Raw genomic sequence first — 25,199 nt, forward strand, 5'->3', positions numbered from 1 at the left:
TCTGGACAGATGCTAATTAATTTCTAAGTGCTGATTTTCCACACTGAATCTAACAGTAGTTTGGGTACAAGTATACCCGTATTGAGTACAGCCTGCTAGGGACCACTCTGAGCTGTAGCTGAGGCCAGAAACAAGCAGTAGAGAAAAGTCTGCATGTTTTTTTTCCTAGTTATTTGCATAGCACTGCAGTCAGTTGTTGTGCAGCACCAGGGTTTCTAGCCCCGTGACCATGCCTTCGCTAGGAACTGAGATGACAAGAAGTCCCTCCGCTATGTTGGATGCTATCTCTCTCCCAAGTGCTTACTTTCATTGCTGTTTTGTGCCTTCACATTGTGGTTTAATTTTCTTCAGGACAATGGAATAATCCCCATTTGTAAGTGGGGGAATTATGAAGTCAAAACGTGAATCCTCTGTGCTAGCTTCACGTAGGAAATATGTCAGTCTCTGTCTGTCCTTGGTAAATGCCATAGGACTATGTGAACAAGAGCTACACGTTGCATTATAAGAACAATGCTTTTAACAACAGAGCAGTGAGGAAGGTATTTTCACATGATGATTTGAATATTCTTGTAAGGTTAAAATTGCCTCCCTTTAACATATAAGGTCCTTTCCTAAGCATGAAGTGGGGCAAAAGCAACAAAATATAGAAGGAAGAAAAATGGGCGAACAAATTTGGGGTACATTGCAAGATTCTGCAATAACCCAGAGTGGCTGCAAAGCTTCTGGACTCTGGGTGCCACCTCTTGCTGAGCCCACTTCTCTGTTGGTGAGAGCTGGGGTTCTGAAACTGCTGACAAAATATTTCATCCCCAAGTCCCTGCTTCACGGCCTTTTGCAGAATCCCATCATCCACCTTACGGCCCTCAGCTAATTAGGCTCTGGTTGGCTTTTGCAGTCACTTGATCTCTTTTCAATGTCTGTGGGTCACCATTATGCAGCCTTTGGAAAACATTTGTAAGAGGAGCGGAGTTGGATAATACCTGTGATTTACTGGTGTCTGGATGCCACTGAAAATGCCTACATTAGGGCTCAATCGGTGGACTCAATGCACACATCTGCAGCATGCAATTATGAAACTGTGGGACACTGGTTTCCCTACTCCTGAATATTGTGCTGCAGTTACTTGGTTTTGTATGAAACAGAAGAGCTGCAAGCATCCTCCTTCTCAGAAAAACTGCGAAATGTGCAAACCTGACCCATGTTTGTTAATCATCCAGTTTCCACCAGCAGAGGGGTGGGCAGCAGGGGAAGGAGGGGATCGTGCCCCTCTGCTCTGCCCTCCTGAGGCCCCACCTGGAGCCCTGCGTCCAGCTCTGGGCCCCCAGCACCAGGAGGATGTGGGGCTGGTGGAGCGGGGCCAGAGGAGGCCACAAGATGCCCAGAGGGCTGGAGCACCTCTCCTGGGCAGGAAGGCTGAGAGAGCTGGGGGTGGTCAGCCTGGAGAGGAGAAGGCTCCGGGGGGACCTCATCGCAGCTTGTCAGTACTCGAAGGGGGCTTCTAAAAAAGATGGAGAGTGACTTTTTGCTCAGATAGATAATGACAGAGCGAGGGGAACCATTTTAAAACTAAAAGAGGGGAGGTTTAGGTTAGAGGTTAGGAGGAAATCCTTCCCTCAGAGGGCGGTGAGGCCCTGGCCCAGGCTGCCCAGAGAGGCTGTGGGTGCCCCATCCCTGGGGGTGTTCAAGGCCAGGCTGGACAAGGCCCTGGGCAACCTGATGCAGTGATGTAGTTGGAACTGGATGGGCTCTGAGATTCTTTCCAACCCAAACTATTCTGTGGTTCAGTAAAAGTTGGTGAAGTTTTATGCTGCAGTCTTAACTTTCTTTAAATTAGTACAGCAAATATTTGCAGTTGCTAAAGCAATATGTGATCTGTCTTGTTCCCAGAGAAGATTTTTCTTACAAAAAAAGCTCAGCAACATAATTCTTTTCTTGACATAAATTTCCAGAAGAAAAGGTCTTTACAAATAAAGGTTGTCTCTATTTAAAAAATATTTTCCTATTATCCGACAGTTTCCCAAGTGAATGAATTGTCCTCATGAATTATATGGAACTCAACTTGCAGTTTATATTCATATTTATCTGTGAATCAGGCTCTTTTTATTCCGTGGTAGATTAATTCAGTGTGGCCCACGTTGGAGAAATAAAACCCATGGGTCTGATTTTGTCCTAATATTTGGAAAAGGGATAGCAGCTATGAGATATGCCTTGTTTAATTTTGAGTTTGTACAAGCGCTGCTGTCTGGGGTACATCAGTCAGGGAAAGAGATTTCTAAGCCTTCGTCAGTTGTTATACACGAGCATGAGGAGTAGGGATATAAAAATGGGGGAAGTATGAAGAAGGTGGTAATCATAACTTTGCATAAAATAAGAGCTATGAATTCTGTGGCAGTAGCTTAAAGCCAGCGTATGGAAATACTTTTTTTTTTTTTTTTTCCTCCTCCAGCAGCACAATGCATAATTAAACTGTAGAGCTTGTTGAGACAGGGTATTGTGTCTGGCTGACTCGACAGGAGTCGTGGAAGGAAGATCCACCTGTGGCAAATCAATGAAAGGGGGAGATGCTGCTTTTCAAGTTTAAAAAAAAAAAAAAAAAAAAAAGCAGATGGTCAGATGGTGAAATGATAAATTCTACCACAAACTGTTGTGATGGTTAAGTTTTTTTTTTTTCAAAATAGCCACTTTGCCACTACTGGAGGCCCAGTATCGAGGTAGATGGATGTGTTTTCATGTATTGTCCTTGCACATATTTATTTCATACTCAGTGCAGATGCTTTTCAATATCCATCCTATGGTGTTCAGACTGACTGGACAGAATTATAAATGTGCTTTACCAAAAGCTGTGCAAATATGTATTGTATTTGGGAACCTTCCTAGGAAAGGCGTGCGCTTCCTTAGTTAGCTGGCACAGGTGCCTCTTGGTAGATCTCTCCTTCTGCAAAAATGCCAATGGTTACAGACTTCCTGGTCATTTTACAAGATGATGAGCTGGCTCCAACCCTAATCCAGTGTGACTGAAATACTGGGAAAGTCAAAGCACTGCTGCAAAGGAAAGTCACAGCTCACCACTCTGTTGGAACACTTGGAATTAAAAAGCTGTTGTTGTAAGAATGACTTTCAGATGCAGAGGATTTCCAAAAGGAGTTTTGAGAGGATTCCTTAAAAGAAATGAGGCTGCAGTACAAGAGACAAAGTGCTCGAAAGATGCACAGGTAATTAGCCAAGACTAGCTGCAAACTGGTTTTCTCAGTAGGGGAGGCTATCAGAGGTGCCCCCGCAGGGTCTGTGCTCTGTCACACGCTCATAATAACCTTGAAAGGATGCTGAGAAATCATACCTGCCATTGAAATCAATATTATTCTAAATAACTTTGGTCTCCTTGGCCAGAAGCTGTCCTTCATTTTGGTATCCATCCACACAAACTGTGTAGGAGGGTGGCTTTTTTTGTGTGTTCATTGAAGGTTCATAGAAATAGACCTTTCTTCTCAAGTATGAAAAGAGGCTGAGGAATCACCCAAGGTTGTTCAGCCTGGGGCAGGGAAGGCTATGGGGGGACCTGACAGCAGCCCCCCGATGCCCCCCAAGGAGCGTTTCAGGAGGTCTGAGCTGGGACCTTTGCTTCAGGGAGCGTCTGGAGGATGGGAGGCAAAGGGTGTAGCTGCACACGAGGTGTTTCAGACTGGCTGTAAAGAAAGCCCACGAGGGCAGCCAGGTGCTGGAGCTGGTTACCAGAGGGCTGGGCAGGCTTCCCAGGAGCTGGGAAGGACTCTGTGGGTAAAAGCTCCAAGGACAGCCCAACGGGGCCTCATGGCAGGCCCTGCTCTGAGCACTAGGTTGCACTAGGTATGGCCCGAGACCCCTTTCAACCCGAATTACTCTGTGGTGAGTTCGTTGTTGTGTCAACAAGGTCAGATGGCAGACCCACACCTTCCTGAGGACGGAGTTGCTTTGGCAAGAAGCAACGCTGTGTTGTGGAAATAGGCTCGTGTGTTGGTGGAGCTGCTGGAAAACCTGCCCGGATTGTGAGGAGTTGGCTCTTCAAAAGAAAGTTCTGTACCGGCGTTTGGTTCTCAGGGTTTTCGAAGCCTTGTTTTGCAGTTGAGCATGCTGACAGTTTCCTTTCCAAGTTTACGCTCGGTCTTTAATGGTTGCTATCATTTCCCTTTTAACCGGCACAGTTCTTCAAAGCCAGCAGTGAAGGAGCATCAGCAGAGGTCTGTGGTGATCACGAGGGCTTCTCAGTGGCTCATTTCTTCAGCTGTCATTTGTCAGAACACACTCATGTAATCTTAATGAACAATGTGCAAAGCCATTAAAAACTCAATTACGGCTTTCTTTTTACTGCAGACGTGAGAAAATGCAATCATAAAGTGCTGATGTGTAAACACAATAGCCACCATCTGCTGCAAAGTAGCATTTCAGCTCAAAAAGAGGATATATGTTGCAGATGCATCAATAATAGGAGGCTTATCAAGGCATCATTATGCACCAAGCAGGGGAAAAATTGAAATTTATGGCCAGCTAGAGAGCACTTCATGGTTTAATTCCCCAATTTTCAGTGGTATGTTTAATAACTATGAGAGAGTGCCTTTTTATGTTCCTTGTCGTTTGAATGGATTTTTAAAAATGAATTTATTTACCATCTTCCCTTCCTCCTTGCTTCTGACTGATCTGAACATAACACGTTCGTTTTTAGCTACCAGGAAGCTGGTAAAATCAGCAAGATATTAATTAATGTAACCTGTTGATCCAAGAGCACTAAATTTAATTGACCTGATACTCAGCTGCTTTAATGAGCATGTGCTTCTCTGTCCAGTAAATATATAGTAATAAAAACAAACAAACCAAAACAAATTTTCACACAGCATAGGTAATGTCTTCTCAAACTATTTTTTTTTTTTAGTTCAGTGTCTGTTTTATGACATTTGAACTTTCCGGATGGAAGTAAACAAACAAACAAATAAACAAGAAAAACAGAGCTAAATGATGTTTCTGTTATTATTCCTGTTCCAAATCGCTCTAAGTAAGAGTTTCTCCAAGATACCTTTTGTTTTATTCAAATCCTTGCCTGGAGACATTTAAGTGGCTTTCAGTCATGCACTGATCAATAATTTCCATTTGTGACATGTTAATTCATTCCCTAGTTCCTTGTATGAGTGGAAAATGTGACAAGTGGCTTGTTGGTGCCAGACCAGATTGTACCTCTTTTATTTGCACATATAGGCCTATAAATTGAAAATAAGTCCCATCAGCTTCAATTCTGCATTCATTCTAAAGAGGGCTGTCAGGCTCTGAATCACAATATGTCACTTCATTTTAAAGATAATAAGGAAAAACACATTTGTCCTTAAAAGGCTTAAAATATTTTTTTTTTTCTTGGTGAGAGCAATTTTTGAGTTCTCGGACCTGCTCTAAGTGATGTGTCCTGCCCACGAGAGCTTCACTTGGCACGGGCTTCCTAACAGATCAGCGGCTCCCAGCTGCAGGTCGTGGAGCACGCGGAGCAACCTGGGGAAGGGTCTGGAGGCTGGGGACAGGACAACCATGCAAGTCCACAATGCGAGAAGGACAACGCCAAGCATGTACAGCTGGGGCTATTTGGAGACCAGTTTGTGGTATAATTTATAGTACAAACAATTTCTGGTACAATTCATTCATTAACAGCAAGATGTTGTAGATGGATGCATTGTACCCAGTGTCAGTTTCAGTCCTGATGGGACCTTTACACCCCTACTGAGGCCAGGCTGGACGTGGTGGGGGCTGTCCTGACCAGCCAGGGAAAGGGTTTCTTGGGGGAGCTGCCCTGTGACATCTCCCTGGAAGTAAGTGCAGGTAGAAACAGCTGGCAGGTGGAGGGGTGTGAGAACTTCTCTCTGCCAGAGGTGGCACCGTAAGTGGAAATCTTTTATATTTTCTACTGTCACATAGAGTAACTGTCTCCAGTAAACTCCTGATAAGAGATACTAAGTTTTTATAGTATTTTCTCATTTATCTCTAGGTATGCTATATTTAAAGAAAAAAAGAAAGCAACCATAAATTATAACTAAGAGACTATGAATAATTTGCATATGGCAATTACATGTAAGGCTATTCTTTTAGAAACTAAGACTATAATTATTTTGTTAAATGTCTTTTGGTGGATGGCTATTTCGCTTGCTCCTGTTGTCAGTCACTACATCCAGGCTCCCTACTCCCTCTCGAATTGCCAGCAGTTGCACAAAGGGCCATTGTCATTCTGCGAACAGCGTCTGATTCACTTGTTTGGTGGGCGGCAAAAAAATAAAATCGTAATTATTGCTTTGAACTTTTTATAAGAGCTGATGTTTTTCTCCCGGAGGAAAGCTCATTATTTTTATACGTGGATCTGTAAACGTGAAATACTCCCTAACTCTATCGCTGAAACACTTGCCTACCCTAGCACAGTTCAAGGCCCTGCTGCATTACACACAGAACAGCTTCAGAGTAGATCTTCAGGGCAGAGATGCATTTATTACCCAAATGCAACAGAGAGAAGGGTTGAGGAGGTGAACAGAGGTGAAATGACGTGCCTCGTGATCCCATTGGGGTGAAGCAGAGATGAAGGAGCAGAGATGAATTTTCCTGGGTTCCTACCCGGGGTTTGCAGGCACTTAGTCCAAAATCTCATTGCCCAGCATCTCTGCTTTGCTTTTCTGAGTGTTTTAATCAGCTGTGCCTCAAATGTGAGATCTGGTCAATGTACAACTTGGCGTCATCTCATTTTGTACTGTTTCTGAAAATGCCACTGAACTGCTGCAAGTGGTGCGTTTTGTAGCAGCCACTGTATTCCTCCACAGGAAACAAAGATACACTACTGTTACTCAGCAGTTACACAGTGGCTTTTCTCCCAGGTTCTCAGCAGCAGTTATTACTGTTCTTACTTGATTTATAGGGGAAGATGAGGCAGCCTGTACGTGCTGCCAGAGGTCATGGAGGTGAGTGTTGTAATTAGTCTTAGAAACCAACCCATCAGATTTCCAGCTGTGCTGCCTCCTCAAGCCTACTGGTAATTGGACTTTGGGTAAGAAATTATCGTAGGTCATACAAACTGCATCCAGATCTCAGGTTCTCAGAACTTTAGTTTATTTGGGTGTATTTTTAAGAATAATATGGCCCCCAGTGAAATCTCTTATTTAATTGAGGAAGGGGATTTTGTGGTTGACTGGGAACAAAAGTGTATCAACAGTTGAACATTTGTCAAAATCTCGTCTTGCAGACTATGATTATTTGAAAGAAATTAAAAAGTTTGGATTCAGCTCATGTGTTTCTTGAAGGTCCTTGCTGTGAATCTGGAATTTCTTGATTTGGGACCTTTGGGATTTTCAGCATATCAAAATGAAAGATAGGGTTGCCAGAGAGCATCTTGCCTGTAGCTTTTCTTATTTCTTCGTACAGCCTCTTCCCCAGCTGTGCTTGCATTCTACTTGAATTTTCCGAGGTCTCTAGAGTTTGTGATTTCTTTATGAAAGATTGACTTTTCTTCTGCATCCATGCTTTTCAGTACTTTACAAAATGTGTGTGTGTACCACATAAACACAGGGAGAAAAAAAAAAAACAGTTTTGTGGGAGAAAGTTGCTGGCATCTGCTGATTAAAAAGAAATTAGAATATATGGCTGTTCAGTGGACAGAATTGATCAAAATGTTTATCTGGCTCATCTGAGCGTCTGTCACACTGCTGTGGCATGGAATAGGGAAAGTCAATAGGTTAGAAGTGAGGCAAAGCTTTTCAAACTCAATCTTCTGCGAACTGCAAGAGGCCAGTGGAGAAATACATTTGTAGCATGACTTGGCAGCTGCATCAGAATTCAGAATGTCAAGAGGGCTGCATTTGATTAGAAATTATTATGCCTGGCTGCTGACACATGGATTTCCCCCCCCAGATCTTGGTATGTTCTTCAGCTTTTTCTGCAAGTGTCTGCACACACATAAAGCAGATCCTTTAAACAGAATTGAATCAAATAACTCTCATAATGTTTTTCCTTATTGCTAACATTTGTCACCTTGATGCATCTGTAAAGAGATGAGTCGAGACACAACGTGCTGTAAAATAACTGCCTGATGAATCAAAACACGAGTTCAACATCCAGTGGCATGGTTAATATGATGCAAGCTTCGGGGTTAACAAACTCATAAATTGCCTTAGTATCTATCTTCCTACTTAAATTCAGCCGGTCCTTCCTTCCTAGACGTGTAATTGTCCGTGTAGCATTATTTCTAGCTCTGATGTTGCTGTACACTAACAAGCCTAATTTATGTGGGTTCTGAAAACTGTATTTCTTAACATATTGCCACCTTCAAAAGCTTTCGGTGCCAAGATGCAGAGTTAACAGGTGTAGATTGGCACGAGGTGGGTAGGGGCCATGTAGGTTAATACCAGCTAAGAATTTGGTCCATTGTTAAAGCGCTTTGTATTGAATGTGCTTTTGGGAAACCAGGTATTTGGGACTGTATGTGATAGGAGAGTCTTGTGGTGAACATGATTTTGTTTAGAGGGACTCTTTTATTCCACAGTCATAAAATAATAAAAGCAAAGTAGCATTTTTAATTTGATTTTTGAAGTTATCTAATTAAGGCGGTTGTAGTTGGCCCTGAATCTATTTGTATTTATACCCTGTAATTTTAATATCTTTTCTGTTACCTAACAACTAGCATAAAATAACTAGTTTGAGTTCTTCAGATAAATGTTTTGTTTCCTGGCATCTAAAGGAATCATTGACTTTTCTAAGGAAGCTGGTTTTACTGAAAGAGCTGAAAAAAAATGCTTTGTGTTTTTCATTCTTCCTTCTCTGTCTGTAGGCTCCTTCATGATGGTGAACAGCTCTGGGCGGGCATCTGGGCAGAAAGCTCACTTGCTTCTGCCCACATTGAAGGAAAATGACACACATTGCATCGACTTCCACTACTACTTATCCAGCAGAGACCGTTCGAGTCCTGGCTCTCTGAATGTCTACGTGAAAGTGAACGGAGGACCACAGGGCAATCCCATATGGAATGTCTCGGGGGTTGTTACGGAAGGATGGGTGAAGGCAGAACTTGCCATCAGTACATTCTGGCCACATTTTTATCAGGTATGAGTTTCTAATATTTTTCTTTCTTTTTTCTCTGCTCATCTCTCTAAGTATGAGCTATAAGCTATCAATAGTAATAGGTATTACTGAAAATTAAGTTGAGATTTTTTTTTTTTTGCCTCCTCCTTTTGCATCAGAATGAGTTTATGTATAGCAGTTCCTGTAGCAAGAGATGATACAGGCATCTCGACATAGTTCTTCACTCTTCACCCTTAGGATGTTGTCAGGTCACAGAGAAAGTTGGACCACTGAAGTTAAACTATTGGAAAGTTAAGACCCACTTGTATATTGTGGCCTATGCATGTAAACAGACTTGTACTGGCACTTTCTTTCTATGGTTCTAGATAACAGTAAATACAACAGGCTGTCTGCAAGTGTAACTGCCTCTGCGTAAACTTGTCAGACCTACTTTTGGCCTTTGGTTGATTCCGTAAGAAGGAATGATTAACATTTCTCCATTCAGCTTGCATCTGGGTTATTGCTGCCCATATGAGGGCATACCAGTAAAATCTTGTACCATGTAACCAGCATAAGAAAACTCTTCACCAGATCCAATCTCTGTCTCCATCCCTCCTGTTTTTAACACTGTGCCTGTAAGGTAGTTTGACTTGTTCTGTCAAGAGATTTTTTTTATTTTCTATTTTTGTTAAACAAGCACAAAGTCGAATGCATAAGTTATTTTCTGGTCATATTAATTTTATAGCTACTAGTTAGTAGACCACCTCACGGGGCTACTTCAAACTTCTTGCAGTAACTTTGGAGTCACTGTTTCAGTTTTAATTAGAGAAGGTTGCACACAGTGGATTCACTTCTTGTTGAGCACTGAAGGTTTTTATCTTCAGGTTTTTCTTGTTTTGCATTCAAGAAAAAAAAAAAAGCCTGGGAGGTAATTGCACCCTACACCTTGCAGGAAAAGGAGAAATACATACGATACTAATAAAAGCATGAGTGAGACAGGAATTATGATAGAAGAAACTATGAAAAGGCAGTGAATACTCTGTGGATAGAAAACAGCAGGTAGAAAAGCTTTTGCTTTTTTTTTCTTTTTTTCCTTCCTTTTAATAACTGGGTAGGAGGTCTATAAAATCTGAGCTGAAGTAGAATGCTTTAATGTTCTGCCTCCGAAAAGGAGTTGGGAATATCAGCAGAATAGATAGAGCACATTGTGCAGGGTGAGAGGAAGGGATAAAGAGATGCAAATGCACTGAAAGTGGTGTTTTAAGGGCTGTGCACAACTTGTCACTTGTTCTGAAATCATATTGAAGTGCTTGATATTCATATTAACGTGAACCTGGTTGTGAACCAGAATTTGCTTCATAGTAGGTGCTCTACAGAGAGAACAGAAATGATCTTTCACCCAGATAATCAGTGCTTGAAAAACTTGGAAAAGACAGTCTGATCTCAAACCAAGAGATCCTTCTCTTAGATACACCAATACTAGACTTCCTGAGCCTTAGTTACATCTTTTGCAAGTCTTTTTAGAGGTCAAGTTTGCTTTTCCTGAGCCAAAAAATCCTTTAATTCAAACAAGAATTTTGTACTGCTTGCTGCGCAAAAATGAAGAGCCTGGAAGCCAGCAGTGACTGGCTGGGAGTAGTTCCTTTCAGAAAATGCAGGGGTTCTCTCCTTCTCTTTCTTTTCCCCAGCCTCAATTTTTTGATGGATGGGGTGGTTGTTTCCTTCTACTTATCCTTGTATTTTTATTTCTTAAGCGAGATCTGTCCCACAGATCATGGGGGATCTGATAGACTGATTTATAACCAGTCTCTGATTTTATAAACCACTTTTCTGTTGGTGATCTGCATTCTAGTGACTCTTTACATATCTTAAAAAAAATAAATAAATAAATAAATGAAAAAGAAAAACCTAAGCTCTCAAAAATGAAGGGAAAAGCACAGTCAAGGACTTCTGTTAAATGATTGTTGTGTGACAACCTGATGTAATGTAACGCTTCTGGCTAAAGGAATCCAGAGGTGGCAGGATGACAAAGCTTGGGTGTACTGATGCCTAGGGAGTGTCTCATTTTATACTCACATCTAGGATATGCCATAGAGCATTAGTTGTCAGCTTTAAATCAAAACTGCCTGCCTAGAGAACAATTTGTGCACAGGGGGCCTGAAAGTATTTCAAAAGCACCAGGTAACATGAGGGGGGGGGGGGGGGAAATAAATGAATTTATCCAAAATTACGAAATCTGTGTCAGGCGAAATGGGGATTATTCTCTTAATACGTGGCAATCAACCACCATGAATTGCAGTGTGCGCTGAAAATTCTGTTAGGCAGAAGAATCTGAAACCATCTGCCCTGGGTCCGAGGCTTTGACAGGTACCTGGAGCTTTGGAGACGTGACTAGTGGAAAACAAGTAACCGAGCCGCTTGCCAGAGGGTCGTGTTTTAGGTCTGGCAGCTATGCTCAAGGGTCGTGTGAGTCATCCAGCTCCAGAAGCACTCTGCTGAGGTATAAACATGGGGATGGTGGAGATTTATAAATTCTACCCTAGAGTTAGTCGCACTTGGATTCCCAGTCTGCATACATTTTTAGTGTAGTGAGAAAAAGCTGTAATAGTACTTGGAGAAAGGTAATACGTGTAATCTTGAGTTACTGCTTGCCATAAGGATGAACTTAGTCCCAGAATGCGCCAAGTGCCGCGCTGCAGTCTGCCAGGAAGAGTGTTTTTGATGTATAGCAAGGAACATTATTGATCCACGCCTGAAGAAAACTGTTGTACCACAACAGATGAGCCAGGCTACATTGCTAACACAGACATTGTTGGTATATAGCAGCAGTGAAATGTAGGATTGTTTATGGGGAAGGAAACATGAAATGACTTGGTATTTGCAGTTCTCAGGAGTGTTTAAGAAATGTGTAAGAGTAAAGCTTTGCATTTTGCCAGCTACATTAGGTTCTGAGAGCTTCCTTAAATATGAAGTAGTATTAAATGCCCATTTCTCAACCATTGTAATATATTTCAACTGAAGCTAAAAGGACATGAGAGCGACTCGGTCTGAAATGTGCAGAGCTGGGCCTCCTACAAGCATGGATTTCTGCCTTTTTCTCATTGCTGGGTCTCAATTCCCAGTTCCCAGGAAAACCTGTGTGCTTCTGCGCTTCTTGCTTTAATGGGGCTGAGATGCAGCAAAAAGACAGAGGGATGACCATGTGGAATTGTGAATTGGGAGGTCTGAGCGCAGAGTGAGACAGACAATGTTGTTTTGACAGAATATTTTATTGTGTGAATTGCGAGGAAACCTTCACTCTTCAGTGGTTTCTTCACCAATGTGAAGAAGATTAAATCCACAGTCCTTTTAGGAGCTGACTCGGTTGTTACTGACTCCAGGTGTAGGTTGTGTTGTGCTGTATTAAGACCACTGAACATGTCACTAATTAACGGAAAACAGTTCTCTGTGTATTGGTGCTTACTTTTGCCATGTACAATTAGCCAGTGAGTTGGAGAATTTTTCTTTCCAAGTCCTTGGCTTTCAGGAAACTGTTGTAGCTTAGCATGGCTTATAGCTACTTATAAATGCAAAACTAAAATAAGGTTTTTACAGCTAGTAAGTTGCAGTTCAGTACGAGTTGGAGAGGAGTCACTGTTGTTGCTTTATGCTGCTACCAGTAAGTACCATTTTTATCATGAAGATTTTTTCCATTTATAAAGTAAATTATCCTTTCCACTCTAAGGACATGCATTACACTCTTGGTTTTTACAGTCTGTTGAGGTCTATTGAGACTCTTGATCACATGAAACACTCATAGATGGTTTGGGGATCGTTATATCATCTTCCAGAGATTTGCTGCTGCTTCTTGTCTCTTGGACAGCCTATTTTTTGTCCACCTCCCAGTGGTGTAGAACTCTATTTCTAAACATTGTTAACTCGTGAACTTTTCTTAGTTCATTTTTTTGCCCATTTATTTTTGTATTCTACCTGTTTTTATCATGGCTTTTTCCTAATGGACGTATTTCAGGAGATCTCCCGTTTGGATGTGCTGTGAACTGGGGGAGCAGATCTTACGAAGTCTTGGCAACATGAGCAGAAACTAAGTTCCAGAAGCACAAATGCAAAGTAATTAACAGCAACTTGGTGCTTATGAAGTCCAGTGCTCCACTTTCGTAGTGTTGAGCATGTGGTGATCAGCATTCAGACAGCTGAATATGTAGTGTATTAAATCTTCTGATGGAGAAAATGAAGAAAAAGCTGAACAGTAGCAGGCTGGGAATGCCAGCTTTTATTTAAAGTGGAAAAAACAGTGTTGAAAACTGGCTTTAAGTAGCTAACAAACTTTGTGGTTTTCTAGTAATGATTTAAGTAGTCATGAATTACTGAAATAATTTATCCTACAAAACAAGTAGCTGCACTAGAGTGCTGCTGCAACAGTAGTAACTGTGCCAGCTGAGCACATTAATTAACTCTGTCCTTGAAAACATTACTGTATGCTCATGCAAAAATGAGCAAGTTAGTAGAGTGTGAACGTTGCCTTAGTAAGAGGAAACAAAACTGGGGAACATCCCTTTCAAATGCCAAGGACAGCAGCCATTTAATCTCTCCACATGCATGACTTTTTAAAAAATAGTTAAGGATAGCACTTCATTCCTTTCCTTTGAGATGAGAATTGCTAACTCAGGAGTTTCTGGTAGACCAAAAGCTCAACATGAGCCAGCAGTGCGTGCCTGCAGCCCAGAAGGGCAACTGCACCCTGGGCTGCATCAGCAGAGGGGTGGGCAGCAGGGGAGGGAGGGGATCGTGCCCCTCTGCTCTGCCCTCCTGAGGCCCCACCTGGAGCCCTGCGTCCAGCTCTGGGCCCCCAGCACCAGGAGGATGTGGGGCTGGTGGAGTGGGGCCAGAGGAGGCCACGAAGATGCCCAGGGGGCTGGAGCACCTCTCCTGGGCAGGAAGGCTGAGAGAGCTGGGGTTGGTCAGCCTGGAGAGGAGAAGGCTCCAGGGGGACCTCATTGCAGCTTGTCAGTACTCGAAGGGGGCTTCTAAAAATGATAGAGAGCAACTTTTTTGCTTGGTCAGATGACAGGATGAGGGGCAATGGTTTTAAACTGAAAGAAGGGAGGTTTAGACTAGAGGTTAGGAGGAAATGCGATTCTGTGATTACCATTACCATGTTAAATAATTAGTGTGCACTTTTCCTTTTTGCATTCCGGCTAATGTTACCAAATTTCCTGTTCCTCATGTCCTACTAACCTTTAATTGTTTGAATAAACTGGGCCATATTTAATACTATTGGTCTTCTGAATCTTATTTAGCGGTAGTAAACTGAATTTTAATGAGTCTTTTAGGGTTTCCCCTGCCCCATCTCAAAGTCTTTGCAGATAGCTTGTATGTTAGTAACAGGACACTTCAAATCAGGGCAGTTTTCCAGGTACAATAACACAGCCCTAGAATAGTGTGACATTTTTGTTCATCACTAATCAAATGTATGTGTAATCGGCCTCAAATTAGTAGAACACTTTCATTGTCCAGATCCATACAGAAAATAGTGTAAAGTAGTTTACTGTTAATATAGAGAAGCGTTACATATGTTTTCAAAGAGTACTCAGACTCTGTTAGTTCAGTCCAGGGAAAGGCAGAAAAGAACTTTATTATTTCTGGGAGAATCTTATTTCAGTCCAGTAATTAGAATCCAGGGTCATCTGTTGCTCACTTACTGCTTTCTGATACTGCAATAGTGTGCATGCCAGATCAAGGTTTTCTTCAAAAGAATCCATGCAGAGTTATTGATTCAATGAGAAAATCATCTTGTGAATGACATTCTCCAACTTGGAGGCACACTAATTAGAACAAGATGTCAAATGATTACACACGTAATGTTCTTGGACTGGTGCTTATAGTTTATACAGGAGTGTGTGTGTATGAAGAGGGTATTTTTTGCTCTTCCAAATGGAAATAGTACTTAGTTCTTGCTAATCCTAATTAATGTTGCTCTATTTTTTTTTTTTCCATATCAAACAGATTTCCAGTCTTTGATATACATCCGCATAGTGAGTTGCATAGGTGCCCCTCCACTATCAGTGATAAAATGCCTTGAACGCGTCAGACACTGGAATACGAGCAGAATGTTGTGACTGGCCAAATGACTACTGCTGTTTCTCTTTTCAGAAAACCTTTTCTTTTTTTGTATTTCAGGTGATATTTGAATCTGTCTCTTTGAAAGGACATCCAGGGTACATAGCTGTGGATGAAGTCAGAGTTCTTGCCCATCCATGCAGTGAGCATTCTTTGTTTTTCTAACTCTATCAGTGTGTTATATACCAGGCTTTGCAGTCTCAAGTAGTGATATACCCAATTCATTGAGCTCTAAGATTTCTTTTTATGTCCCCTGAGACACGTGATGACAATCAGCCTTTCACAACTGCTTAACTTACCAAGTTGTGCTAAAAGCAAAACTGAGTCTGTAGTTAGTGCCTGAATGTCTGGAAGTTTCTATTCCTATACTGCCATAAGAACACAGAACTCTTGATTGTTTTGTTATTTCTGAATCATACTGGTGTAGAAAAAGATATAAAAAGTTTTGGATAATGCCCTGTGTGGTTGACTTAACAAACAAACAAACAAAAAGAAATCAAATTGGTTCAGTATTTCCTTAATAAAGGACATATCCCAAAGGTATCTCTCGAAAGAAATGTTAAACCCACTCAGCATCTGCATGAGGATATTAAAAATAAATCTCATTCAGACTTGCACAAGAGTGAAAACTAATGCAGGTTGATTGCACTGTTCAAAAGTATTTGGGTTATGTTGCTTCTATAGTGGTTACATTATGCCCAGCTTACATTTTTCATACTTAGGCCTTAAATCTCTACGTTGTGGCATGATTTTTTTTGATTTCTCTGTGCATGCACAGTGAGGCTTGAGGACTTCTGCATGTCTATATTGTGTCTGTAGTACATAGCCCCTTCTAAAGATTTTAAACAGCTTTCATGTTCTTTAGTGAGTTTAGACGTGTCTCCTTCAAATACCTTAATGTTCTTAAAAGTAATCTGTAATTACCCCATGTCTTTTAATGCTCAAATTATTAACTATTACGTAGCATACTAAAATGCACTTTTGGGGTGATACTTTGATTTATTAGATTATGTTTACATTTGTTTATATTTTGGTGCTGCAAATTCAACATTTCCGAGTAGTCTGGTGTCGTTTGGAAAGGTATCCCGCCACCCTGCCACTTCAGTGCTTTACAGCCCCTTTCACTAGCTTGTAGTTTCAGCAAATCAGCAGTGGCTGCTCACAACAAAATCATGTAGATTATATCAATGAGGTGAATAGACTTTTTTTCTTGCAGTACAGAATTTCAAAGAATAGCTACCATTTAGCGTGACAGACATGGATGGCTCTGCTCAAGTTTAACAGGACATTTCTGATAACTGCAATATGGTTAATTGCTGTTTAACTAAATTATATTTGTATTTACCATGTGCTCATTGCTCAGGCCTTTGGGTGCATTTACTTCATTAAGAAATCCTTACAATCTGTGTTGACCAGATGTTGCTGATAACTGGCAGCATCCAAACAAATCCCCCGAATGATGCGCATGTATTCCGCTGCATAGCGGGTGGTGACTGATCCCTTTACTGGGAAAGAGGCCACTGAACCAACTGTGTGGCAAAGCCCAGACAAGGTTATGGGATCGAAAAAATAGCAACAAAAAGACCCCTGCTTAGTGAAGTATTTAAACTGATGTTTAAATCAGTGTCTGCAGGTATGTGCAAGTCCCTCTAGAAAACTGAGCGCAACCTTGTTGACCCCAAAGTGGGGTGATTCGAACTGTAACCACTGCATTTCCAGTCAGTTTGCAACCTGCAGAGTACAGAGCTCCCCACAGGCTGCGAGTTCTCTGCAGTCCTTGTAAATGCCTCTCCTGTCCCATTGCCAGCGTTGCCTTTGTTGTTCAGCAGTGACAGCCACCAGGGCAAATGTCACCAGGGCGTGTTCTGTCACTTGTACAGGCATTGCCCCTTGCGTTCATTTTACAGTTGTTACAACTCAAAACACAGGAACCACGGAGCTCCTGGTGAGCATGGGTGTGTGACTTGAAATCATTGGTGTTATTTTTTCATTTCTGCTTCACCTTCATAGGTAAGTGTACTGCTCACACTTAGGTAGCAGTTTAATAAAAAATAAGATAAATAATAATAACAATAATAATAATAAAATAAAATAAAATAATAAAAAAAAAACACAACAGAAGATGTGCCTAATTACACCACAGAGATGGAGGAAAATGCCAAGATGGTGCTGCCGCTTCGAAATCCCAAGAAGGGAAGCAGTGGAGTATCCACTGCCACTGTGCTAAAGGCTCGCTGTGTGTGAGCAAGGTGGGGGGGGACAGCCGGGTGCCCTGGACACAAGCAGACCCGAGGGATGTGGGGGGTTTGGGGCTGGGGGGGCTGTGCTTACCCAGGCCGCACGGTGCCCGCTTTGGAGCCTGCATGTACCTACACACCTTCGCCTGGGGGTGGGAATTACTCGTATTGGCCTGCACATATCACACAGTACATCCCATCCATCACCCAAAGGTAGTTTTCCAGTGAACTCAGAGACATGTTTCTGGCCCCGAGAAAGCACGAAGTACAGAATCACTGCGTTTCTGCAGCCTGTGTGCTGGAGGTGTCAGCAAACGGAGTGCAGGGAGAACACCATATGGAAACTAGATAAAAACCTTCAGCATAGTGTACAGTCTTCATGTGCCTGTAGTGAACACCTACCCGCATGCCAAGCCTCATACATGCTTGGGCACAGATGTCCATACCCTCTCGAAGTTACTTATTTCCAATAGAAGAATATAGGGTAGGATGTGTTATGAAATTTTGTATCTCTCTGGTGGCTAATCGTATTAGGAAATTCAAAGATGAGTTGAAAAGGATTGACCTTTAGTGTCCTACAAGACTCTGTGTGTCTTACTAAAAGTATTTAATTGGAGCACAAACTTTCTTCCAAAGCCATGCAAGCACTAAGGTCATTTTGAAGTGTCAGATTCACCACTGCTTTTTTTTTTTTTTCTTGTAAGTTCTTTTTTTTTTTTTTTTTTTTTTTTTAACTTAAGTAGATGAGTGGTGTTTAGTCAAAAAAATCTTTTTGATCTTTTTCCTTTGTCAACACATGTATATTTAATATTGATGATATTGCCGCTTTGGTATCAGTGCTTTAATATTGAACTAATACTGAATTTAATGACAGCAAAAAATTACATTGTTCTTAACTAATATGGTGATAAAATACTATCACTAATACCAATATTTCATTTAATATCAATGATTTTATATCAATGACTTTGTTATTCTAAAGTTCTAGGATGTAGTTGACAGTCAAAAAAAGTAAAAAGGGAAAAAAGGCACTTAGGAGAATTTGGTTTGGGTCAGTCATGCTTGACAACCTCAGAAACCTTTGGTTTCTTTTTGACCTTTATAAAAACACAATTTTCAAAAGAATTTACTCAATTACTCTTCATAGCAAGGAGTAAGAAATTGTTTTGATGACCGTGAACTTGTGATCTGACAGTCTGTGTTTTCAGATGTGCCAGAGCTCTGTACTGGTATCTTGGGCTGTTCTCTGTAAGCTCACCCACCTTGCTCTGCAGGGAATAGTCAGGTACTGAAGGACAGCTTCATTTTACTAAATTGCCTGGTCGAGGATAGACCTTAATGCTTTGCTGGGTGTTTATGTCAGTATTGCTGTAACAATCGGTTGCTGCCTTGCTCTACCCTTCCTATCCTTTGCATCTTTTGTTAGGAAAAGCACCGCATTTCCTACGGCTGCAGAACGTGGAGGTTAACGTGGGACAGAACGCGACGTTCCAGTGCATTGCTGGGGGGAAGTGGTCACAGCATGACAAACTCTGGCTCCAGGTAAGATGATGCAGTGTTTTCAAGTAAAAGAAGTAGATGGAGGACAACTAGGTGGTGAGGCAAAATGTTATCACTGAGATCTTTTGAGAACTGCTTTAAAGTGTTTCCAGATGGGAGTCTAAGGTGACAAAATACAGAATCATGCTACAGAAGATGGAGAAAGTGGCCAGTTACTGCAAAACTTTAGTTTCAAACAAATCTGTGCACACCTGTAAGCACTCAGCCATAAAACAGAAAAGACAGAGCAAGTGGAGAAGTTCCTCATTCGTGCTTAATTTGCGGTTGTCTTCCCCCTTGCCCTCCAAAAGTGTCATTGGCAAGGGCTGAGGGCAGTAAGTTAAGATGGAAACCTACCATAAGGTCTGAGATAGTTATCTGGTTGATAAAAATAGGCAAAAATCATTTTGTGTACTGCCTTTGTTCCTTCCTCTCAGTTTCCCTTAGCTGTGTTGATAGCAGATTGTTTCTTCTAGTTGCTCAATAAAAGATGAAAGCATTCGCTCTCTTAATACCTATATTTTCATCCTGCCAGCTGGACTTGAAAGACAGTGTAGTACTATTCATGTAGGTATAGTAAATGTAAGAACTGTTTTTCAGTTCTAGACTTAGAAGTGGAACACTTAGCAAACTGGAAGGGTGGAGTACTGTTTCCCAGTGAAGAACAAGGTTATTTCTTCTGCCCATTCAAGTGCTTGGCTGTGGAGAGTCCCAGCACTAACATGTTCTATCCATAGAGTTCTTCTAGAAACTTTAAAAATAAGGGAGCTCTCATAGTTGTCTACACTTCTGCACCGTGAAACACCTAATGTCCCAAACAAGGATTCTGTTACTGCATGCACCGTGCATGTGCATAGGGCTGACACTTTCAAAATGCTGAAGCCAGTCAACAGTTTTTATTCACAGCTCAGAATGATGTGATGGAGGACCAGATTTAGCAAGCATGTGCCTTAAGGACTTTCTGCATACAGTAGAATTTAAACACGCATCTTTTCTTAAATTACTGTTCTGACGGCAAAATTCAGTTCATTTACGGCAAAATTCAGTTCATTTTTTTCTTTCCTTTCCTTTTTTTTTTTTTTTTTTTTTTGGTGCTTAGTAAAACAAACAAAAAGCCCCCAATCAAACAATAAAAAACACCACAACTGCAACATCATCAGTAACAGACCCTTATCATAGTTGCTATGGTATTTGTGGTGATATGTTACGGATTTTCTCAAATTCTTTTATTGGTTTGAGACTTTTTAATAAACTTTTTTTTTTTTTTAAATAACAGTTTCAATTCTAGTCCAAATACTAGGAGCTGAATCAGTTTGCCTAATACTAAGAATTAAAATTAATGCTGGGAAGGAGATTGTGTTGGTTAGAAATGTAGTTGGCATTATCTAGAAATGACTTGACAGTCATTTTAACTGTACTCCTATCACAGCCATTATCCTAAAAATTATCTTTTAATCTGAAATTTATTAACCTGTGTTACACTTCTAGCATCCACTGAGGTATATCCACTGAGATATATTTTGGCTTATTTTATATCTCTTGAGTTCTTTCCGTGAAATGTTTCCTCAGTTATGATTAGATGCATGTAAAAACACTTCTGATCTGAAGCAGTATGAACCTTTTCCCGAGAGAAGCAGGGGTTTGGGAGGAAACCATTGTTGCTACTGGGGACTTGTTTTCCATATTTTAAAACTGAAGTATTTAATGAAAATAGCCTTGGAAATACCTCCCAAAATTGATTACTGGAAATTGGCAAAATGGCAGTGTATTTTCCTCTGAGCCTCCTAATAAACTAGGCCAACTGAACAAATTCAGGTGTTTATGCTGATTTCTAGTTAATTCATCATCTGTCACTCTTCCAGTTGGGAAAATGTAGTCTGGCATTGGCAGGGAGAGATTTTTTGAGGAGTGTTGCAGGTACAAGGATTTCTGCTCATCCAATTCATTTATTTAAATTGCTTTGGAAACAAAGTTTTACACCTGAAAATGCCAGGTTTATAAAATCTGTTGATTTCGTAGCATTTCTGTAGATGTACAAAACCTGTTCATTTGTAGTATTTTCATGTCCTAGCTAAGCCTTTGGATATGCTCTGCACAAATTCAGTCTGAACTGTCACTCTCCAGAATTTTCTGTATATATATAACACATCAAATGCACAAAAACATTTCAAAATTTAAGTAGACATGAAAACTTAAACAAATATACTTGTAAGGATACTTAAGCGCGTTAGTTCACAAAATCCAAAGCCCTGTACATATTGCAGGGGCATGACTAGCAGTGTTGCCCTGAAAAATCGTGCTTATATAAAAAGTAACCTAGAGTAATGTGAACATGGAGGTTTGAACAATTTTAATAGTAACAAAGAGTGAATGATCTGTGTGCCTTTTGACAGACGTTATTTTTGTCTGCCTTCACAGCAGTGGAATGGACGGGACACAGCATTAATGGTCACTCGAGTCGTCAACCATAGACGTTTTTCTGCTACTGTCAGTGTTGCTGACACCTCTCAACGCAGTATCAGCAAGTACCGATGTGTCATTCGTTCAGATGGTGGATCTGGAGTTTCAAATTATGCAGAATTAATAGTGAAAGGTAGGTTGCATTAAAACAGCAAGTTTATGTAAGATGAGTATTTCCTCCCACATGGCAACTGCGTATAAGATTTGACATCCTATTGGACCTTCCTCTTTCATTCATATTAAATTCAAGTAGGAGAAAAGGGTAAGAGAGACAAGAATTTCAGTCACTTTCTTAAAACAAGTGTTTGAATCAAAACTTCACCCAGATGTAGCCCTCTTCGTAAGCTATTGTAGTAACACGTGGTAGCTATGGATACTTTTAATGCAGTCAGCTGAACAGTTTAACTGTCAGTCAGCTTCATCTGCCTTGCTTTACAGTTTATCAGGCATAAATAATCCTGTGATAGAGCATTGCATGTCAAATGAGTCTGCTCAGGACTGCTGGGAGTAAATGGTGGGGGATGAGTCTGCTCATGTCTTAAAATACACAGCAGAGACATCAGTAGTTCTTGGAGGAAGCTTAGAGTTTTTAGCTCTGTTATTTACTGTGTTTCAAGAGGTGATACTGTGCCTACGTTTGCAAGGTGGTACTTGCTTAAGAGCTTCCACGAGGCATGTAGTGAGGTGTTATTTACTGTGCTACTTTTTTAATCTTACTTTGAGCTTCTCCACAGGGATGTTCTCTGCCTCTTAGGAGAAGCGAGCAGAAGGTGGCAAAGTCACCCCAAGAGTGCTTCATTCTGTATTTGGGGTGGGGGTGACTTGGGGTGGAAGGAAGTTGAAGTACAGCTCTGCTCATGGAGCGTAATTTTACTGATCCAAATGTTTTAATTTTCTATGAAAATGGACTTTTGCAGAAACAAGATCACTTTCATCCACTATTTCACTTCCTGCTAATTTACTCTGGCACTTGATGATCGATATGCTAATGCCTTCACAGTGCCTTAAATATCAAGTGTTGAATGTTGTAGATACTCAGACTACACAGATCATGAAGAGAATGTTCACATTAGATGCCAAGTGCTTTTAATTCCCACTGGATGATCTTGCATTTTATTTGTTCAAATATGGAGAAATTAATTCACAATTAAAAAGGAACTGAGTTGCCAAGAGTGGCGTATCTAGTGTTGTATCATTGCTAAGTAGAGGAGATCTTCCAGAACAACCAAATATCAGAATATGCAGAGTTGGGCACGTGCCTGACACTTCCATGTTTAACAGTATGAGAAGGATTAAAATGGAAGAGTGAGTTATAAAAATGAATGGTTGGACATGCAACACGAGGCATCGATAGATTTGTTGCTGAAGTACCCAGGCAGGCACCTAGCCAGGAGAAACTTCAGGAGAGTAGTGTTGTTCTGGGAAGGTATGCTCCTCTGCTCCAGGGTAGTAAGCAGGAAAAGTTAAGTGGTTCATTTGAGGTTAGCTTGATGCAGCACTGTGAAACTCTGGGATTGCATGGATGAGTACTTCTAGTCTGACTAATTTTAGTGTGGATAATAGCAAATTTGTAATGCATGCACACAGGCTGAAATGAGAGCAAATTGGAATTGTCTACTTCTGAAGAGATGTTTATTGAATTGCAGTAATGTACTTGGGTATACATTAAATTAGTCTGTAATTGAAGTTTTGCTCAATTGATAGTCCTGTCCCTAAACCTACTAAATCCAAGCTGATACTCTGCCTTGCATGCTTTTGCTTAGTCAGTTGAACATAAAATCATATGGGATTTCTTCAACAAAGGTTAAGGTTTAAAAAAGGATCAGTGTATCTTTTTCATGTAAAGATCTGTTTGCTTCCCTAGGCATAAGATATTTTATTATAGAAATGAGAAAGTGATTCACATTTCTCAATATTGCGTGATTGATATTTGGTGGGTACAGAAAGAGAAATTTTCCTTTGAAATACATCGTGTTCTAGTTCTGCACCCTAAATCAGAACAGCAGGTACCTCTTCCAGCAAATAAAATGATCAGTGAAATTAACCCCCCTACCAGCCAGTCCTCTCCTTACATGTTTGTGTGGACATGTTTTTTAATGTATTATTGTAATTAGCGGAAATCTTACACAAAAGATGATAACTTTATTTGCTTTAAATTGTTGCAGTGTATTTACTGGTAGGTGATACCTTTGTACTACTGAGAATGCTTTTCTGTAGAGCTATTCACTGTCTATGCTAATGCCTTTCTGACTATGTTACAAGGCTTGTGTAAATGACAATACGTTTATTCTTCTCTCTGCACTTTAGAATCATAATAGTAAAGCCAGAGAAACCTATCATTTCCATCCATACACCTTACCACCCTTTGGTGTGCCTGTGGAAATAGCTCTTCTCTATTTCTTATCTCTCACTGTTGCACATATAGTAATTTAATACAATTGTGTATAGGGCAGTTTTCAAAAAATCCAGTGCTGCTACATTTTGCTGTACTGATCAAATGGAATGCTTCTTGTCTGTAATTTGGTAAAGTAAAAAAGTAAGTCTGCGTGGCAGTCATTCGTATTCTGAAATAAGTGTATGTTTTGCTTGTGTATAGATTGTCTAAAATACTGTGAAATTGGCCAGAATCTGATCTGTATTAATGATATAATTTGAGTGTCCTTCCAGGAAACTTGTCCCCGCGTAACAGTGTAAATAACATTTTAAACTGTGTATATACAGCAGTTTGTTTGCTATTTATTTCTTTTTATCCTCACTGATTTCAGATATTCTGAGTGCCCAGATTAATTACTGAATGGATGGTTGGAAATCTATAATCTATTTATCATAAACCATTTTTCTGCTCTTTTTGCTCTCCAGAAAGTCCTCAAAATTTTGTTGCTACCTGATGCAATTTTGTTTAGACTGATGGCGTTTTCCTAAAATCTGTTCTGCTGCAACAGGGATTGGAATATGCAACAAAGCCCCTCTGCGGACCTCCTAGGATATGTTCTAGTACTCTTTAGTTCTTTCTTAGCTGCTTTTCAAAGTGTTTGTTTAGTCAACACTGACGAAACACAGTCTGCCTCTTAACTGAGGGGCTTTCTGTAATCCTTGTGGTATTTGGGACAGCTTGTCTTTCATCAGTTGCTTTTTTCTTGAGGTTTTTAGACGTGAAGCTGATACCTTCAGAGACACCAGAGGGAGAGGTGGTTTCATTTTCCAGAATTGCTTACTATTTTTTCTCTAGTTCTTTTCTGGTGCGATGCTTGTCACTGTAATTGCACCGTCTATTTATTAACTCACTGGGTACACCATGAAAACTGCTCTAGTGCTAATAGTACATCCTGGAATTAAAAAAAAAAAAGAAAAGAAAAGCAAAAAAAAACTGTCAAGCTATCAGATATCAGAGCTTAAATATTCAAGTGTGAAAAGCATGCTAAATAATTACACATTAAAAAAAATCTGTATGGTTAGGCTGCTCCAGAATGCAATACACCACACAAACTCCTGGTTAGCAATCGTAAGGCAGACTTGACCTCTACAGGTATTTTGACCTGTCTCAGTATTGTTGCGTCTGGAATACCTTCAGTTACTTTTTAAACACTGGGAAGAACTTCTAGGAGAAAGAACTTCCTATAGCTTAAAAGAAGAAAGTAATAAAAACATCTGACTTGTACAGCTGAGACCACTGTTGGGCTGGAGCTGGCCCTAGAAGTGTTACATGAGGCCATCCATAGGTCTGCTTAGGTAAAAGAAGTGGAGTGTAGGTGTGAAAGTCTGGTGTATGGCGTTACACGTCTGCTCTAGAGTAGAGCCTGT

The 25,199-nt window shown here is 40.6% G+C and overlaps 1 protein-coding gene across 1 annotated transcript in view; it reads left to right on the forward strand.

Annotated features, from left to right (window-relative positions):
* PTPRT (protein tyrosine phosphatase receptor type T) overlaps positions 1–25,199 on the forward strand; it is a gene marked incomplete at both ends in the record, with an annotated part of 444,837 nt that overhangs the window by 157,198 nt on the left and 262,440 nt on the right. The window contains 4 exons of the mRNA XM_084296820.1: positions 8,816–9,087; positions 15,223–15,304; positions 18,826–18,941; positions 21,357–21,531. Of these exons, the coding sequence (XP_084152946.1) occupies positions 8,816–9,087; positions 15,223–15,304; positions 18,826–18,941; positions 21,357–21,531 (645 nt within the window). The remainder of the gene's footprint in view (positions 1–8,815; positions 9,088–15,222; positions 15,305–18,825; positions 18,942–21,356; positions 21,532–25,199) is intronic.

This window comes from Netta rufina, assembly GCF_964035555.1.
Source record: "Netta rufina genome assembly, chromosome: 16".
Classification (NCBI taxonomy): domain Eukaryota; kingdom Metazoa; phylum Chordata; class Aves; order Anseriformes; family Anatidae; genus Netta; species Netta rufina.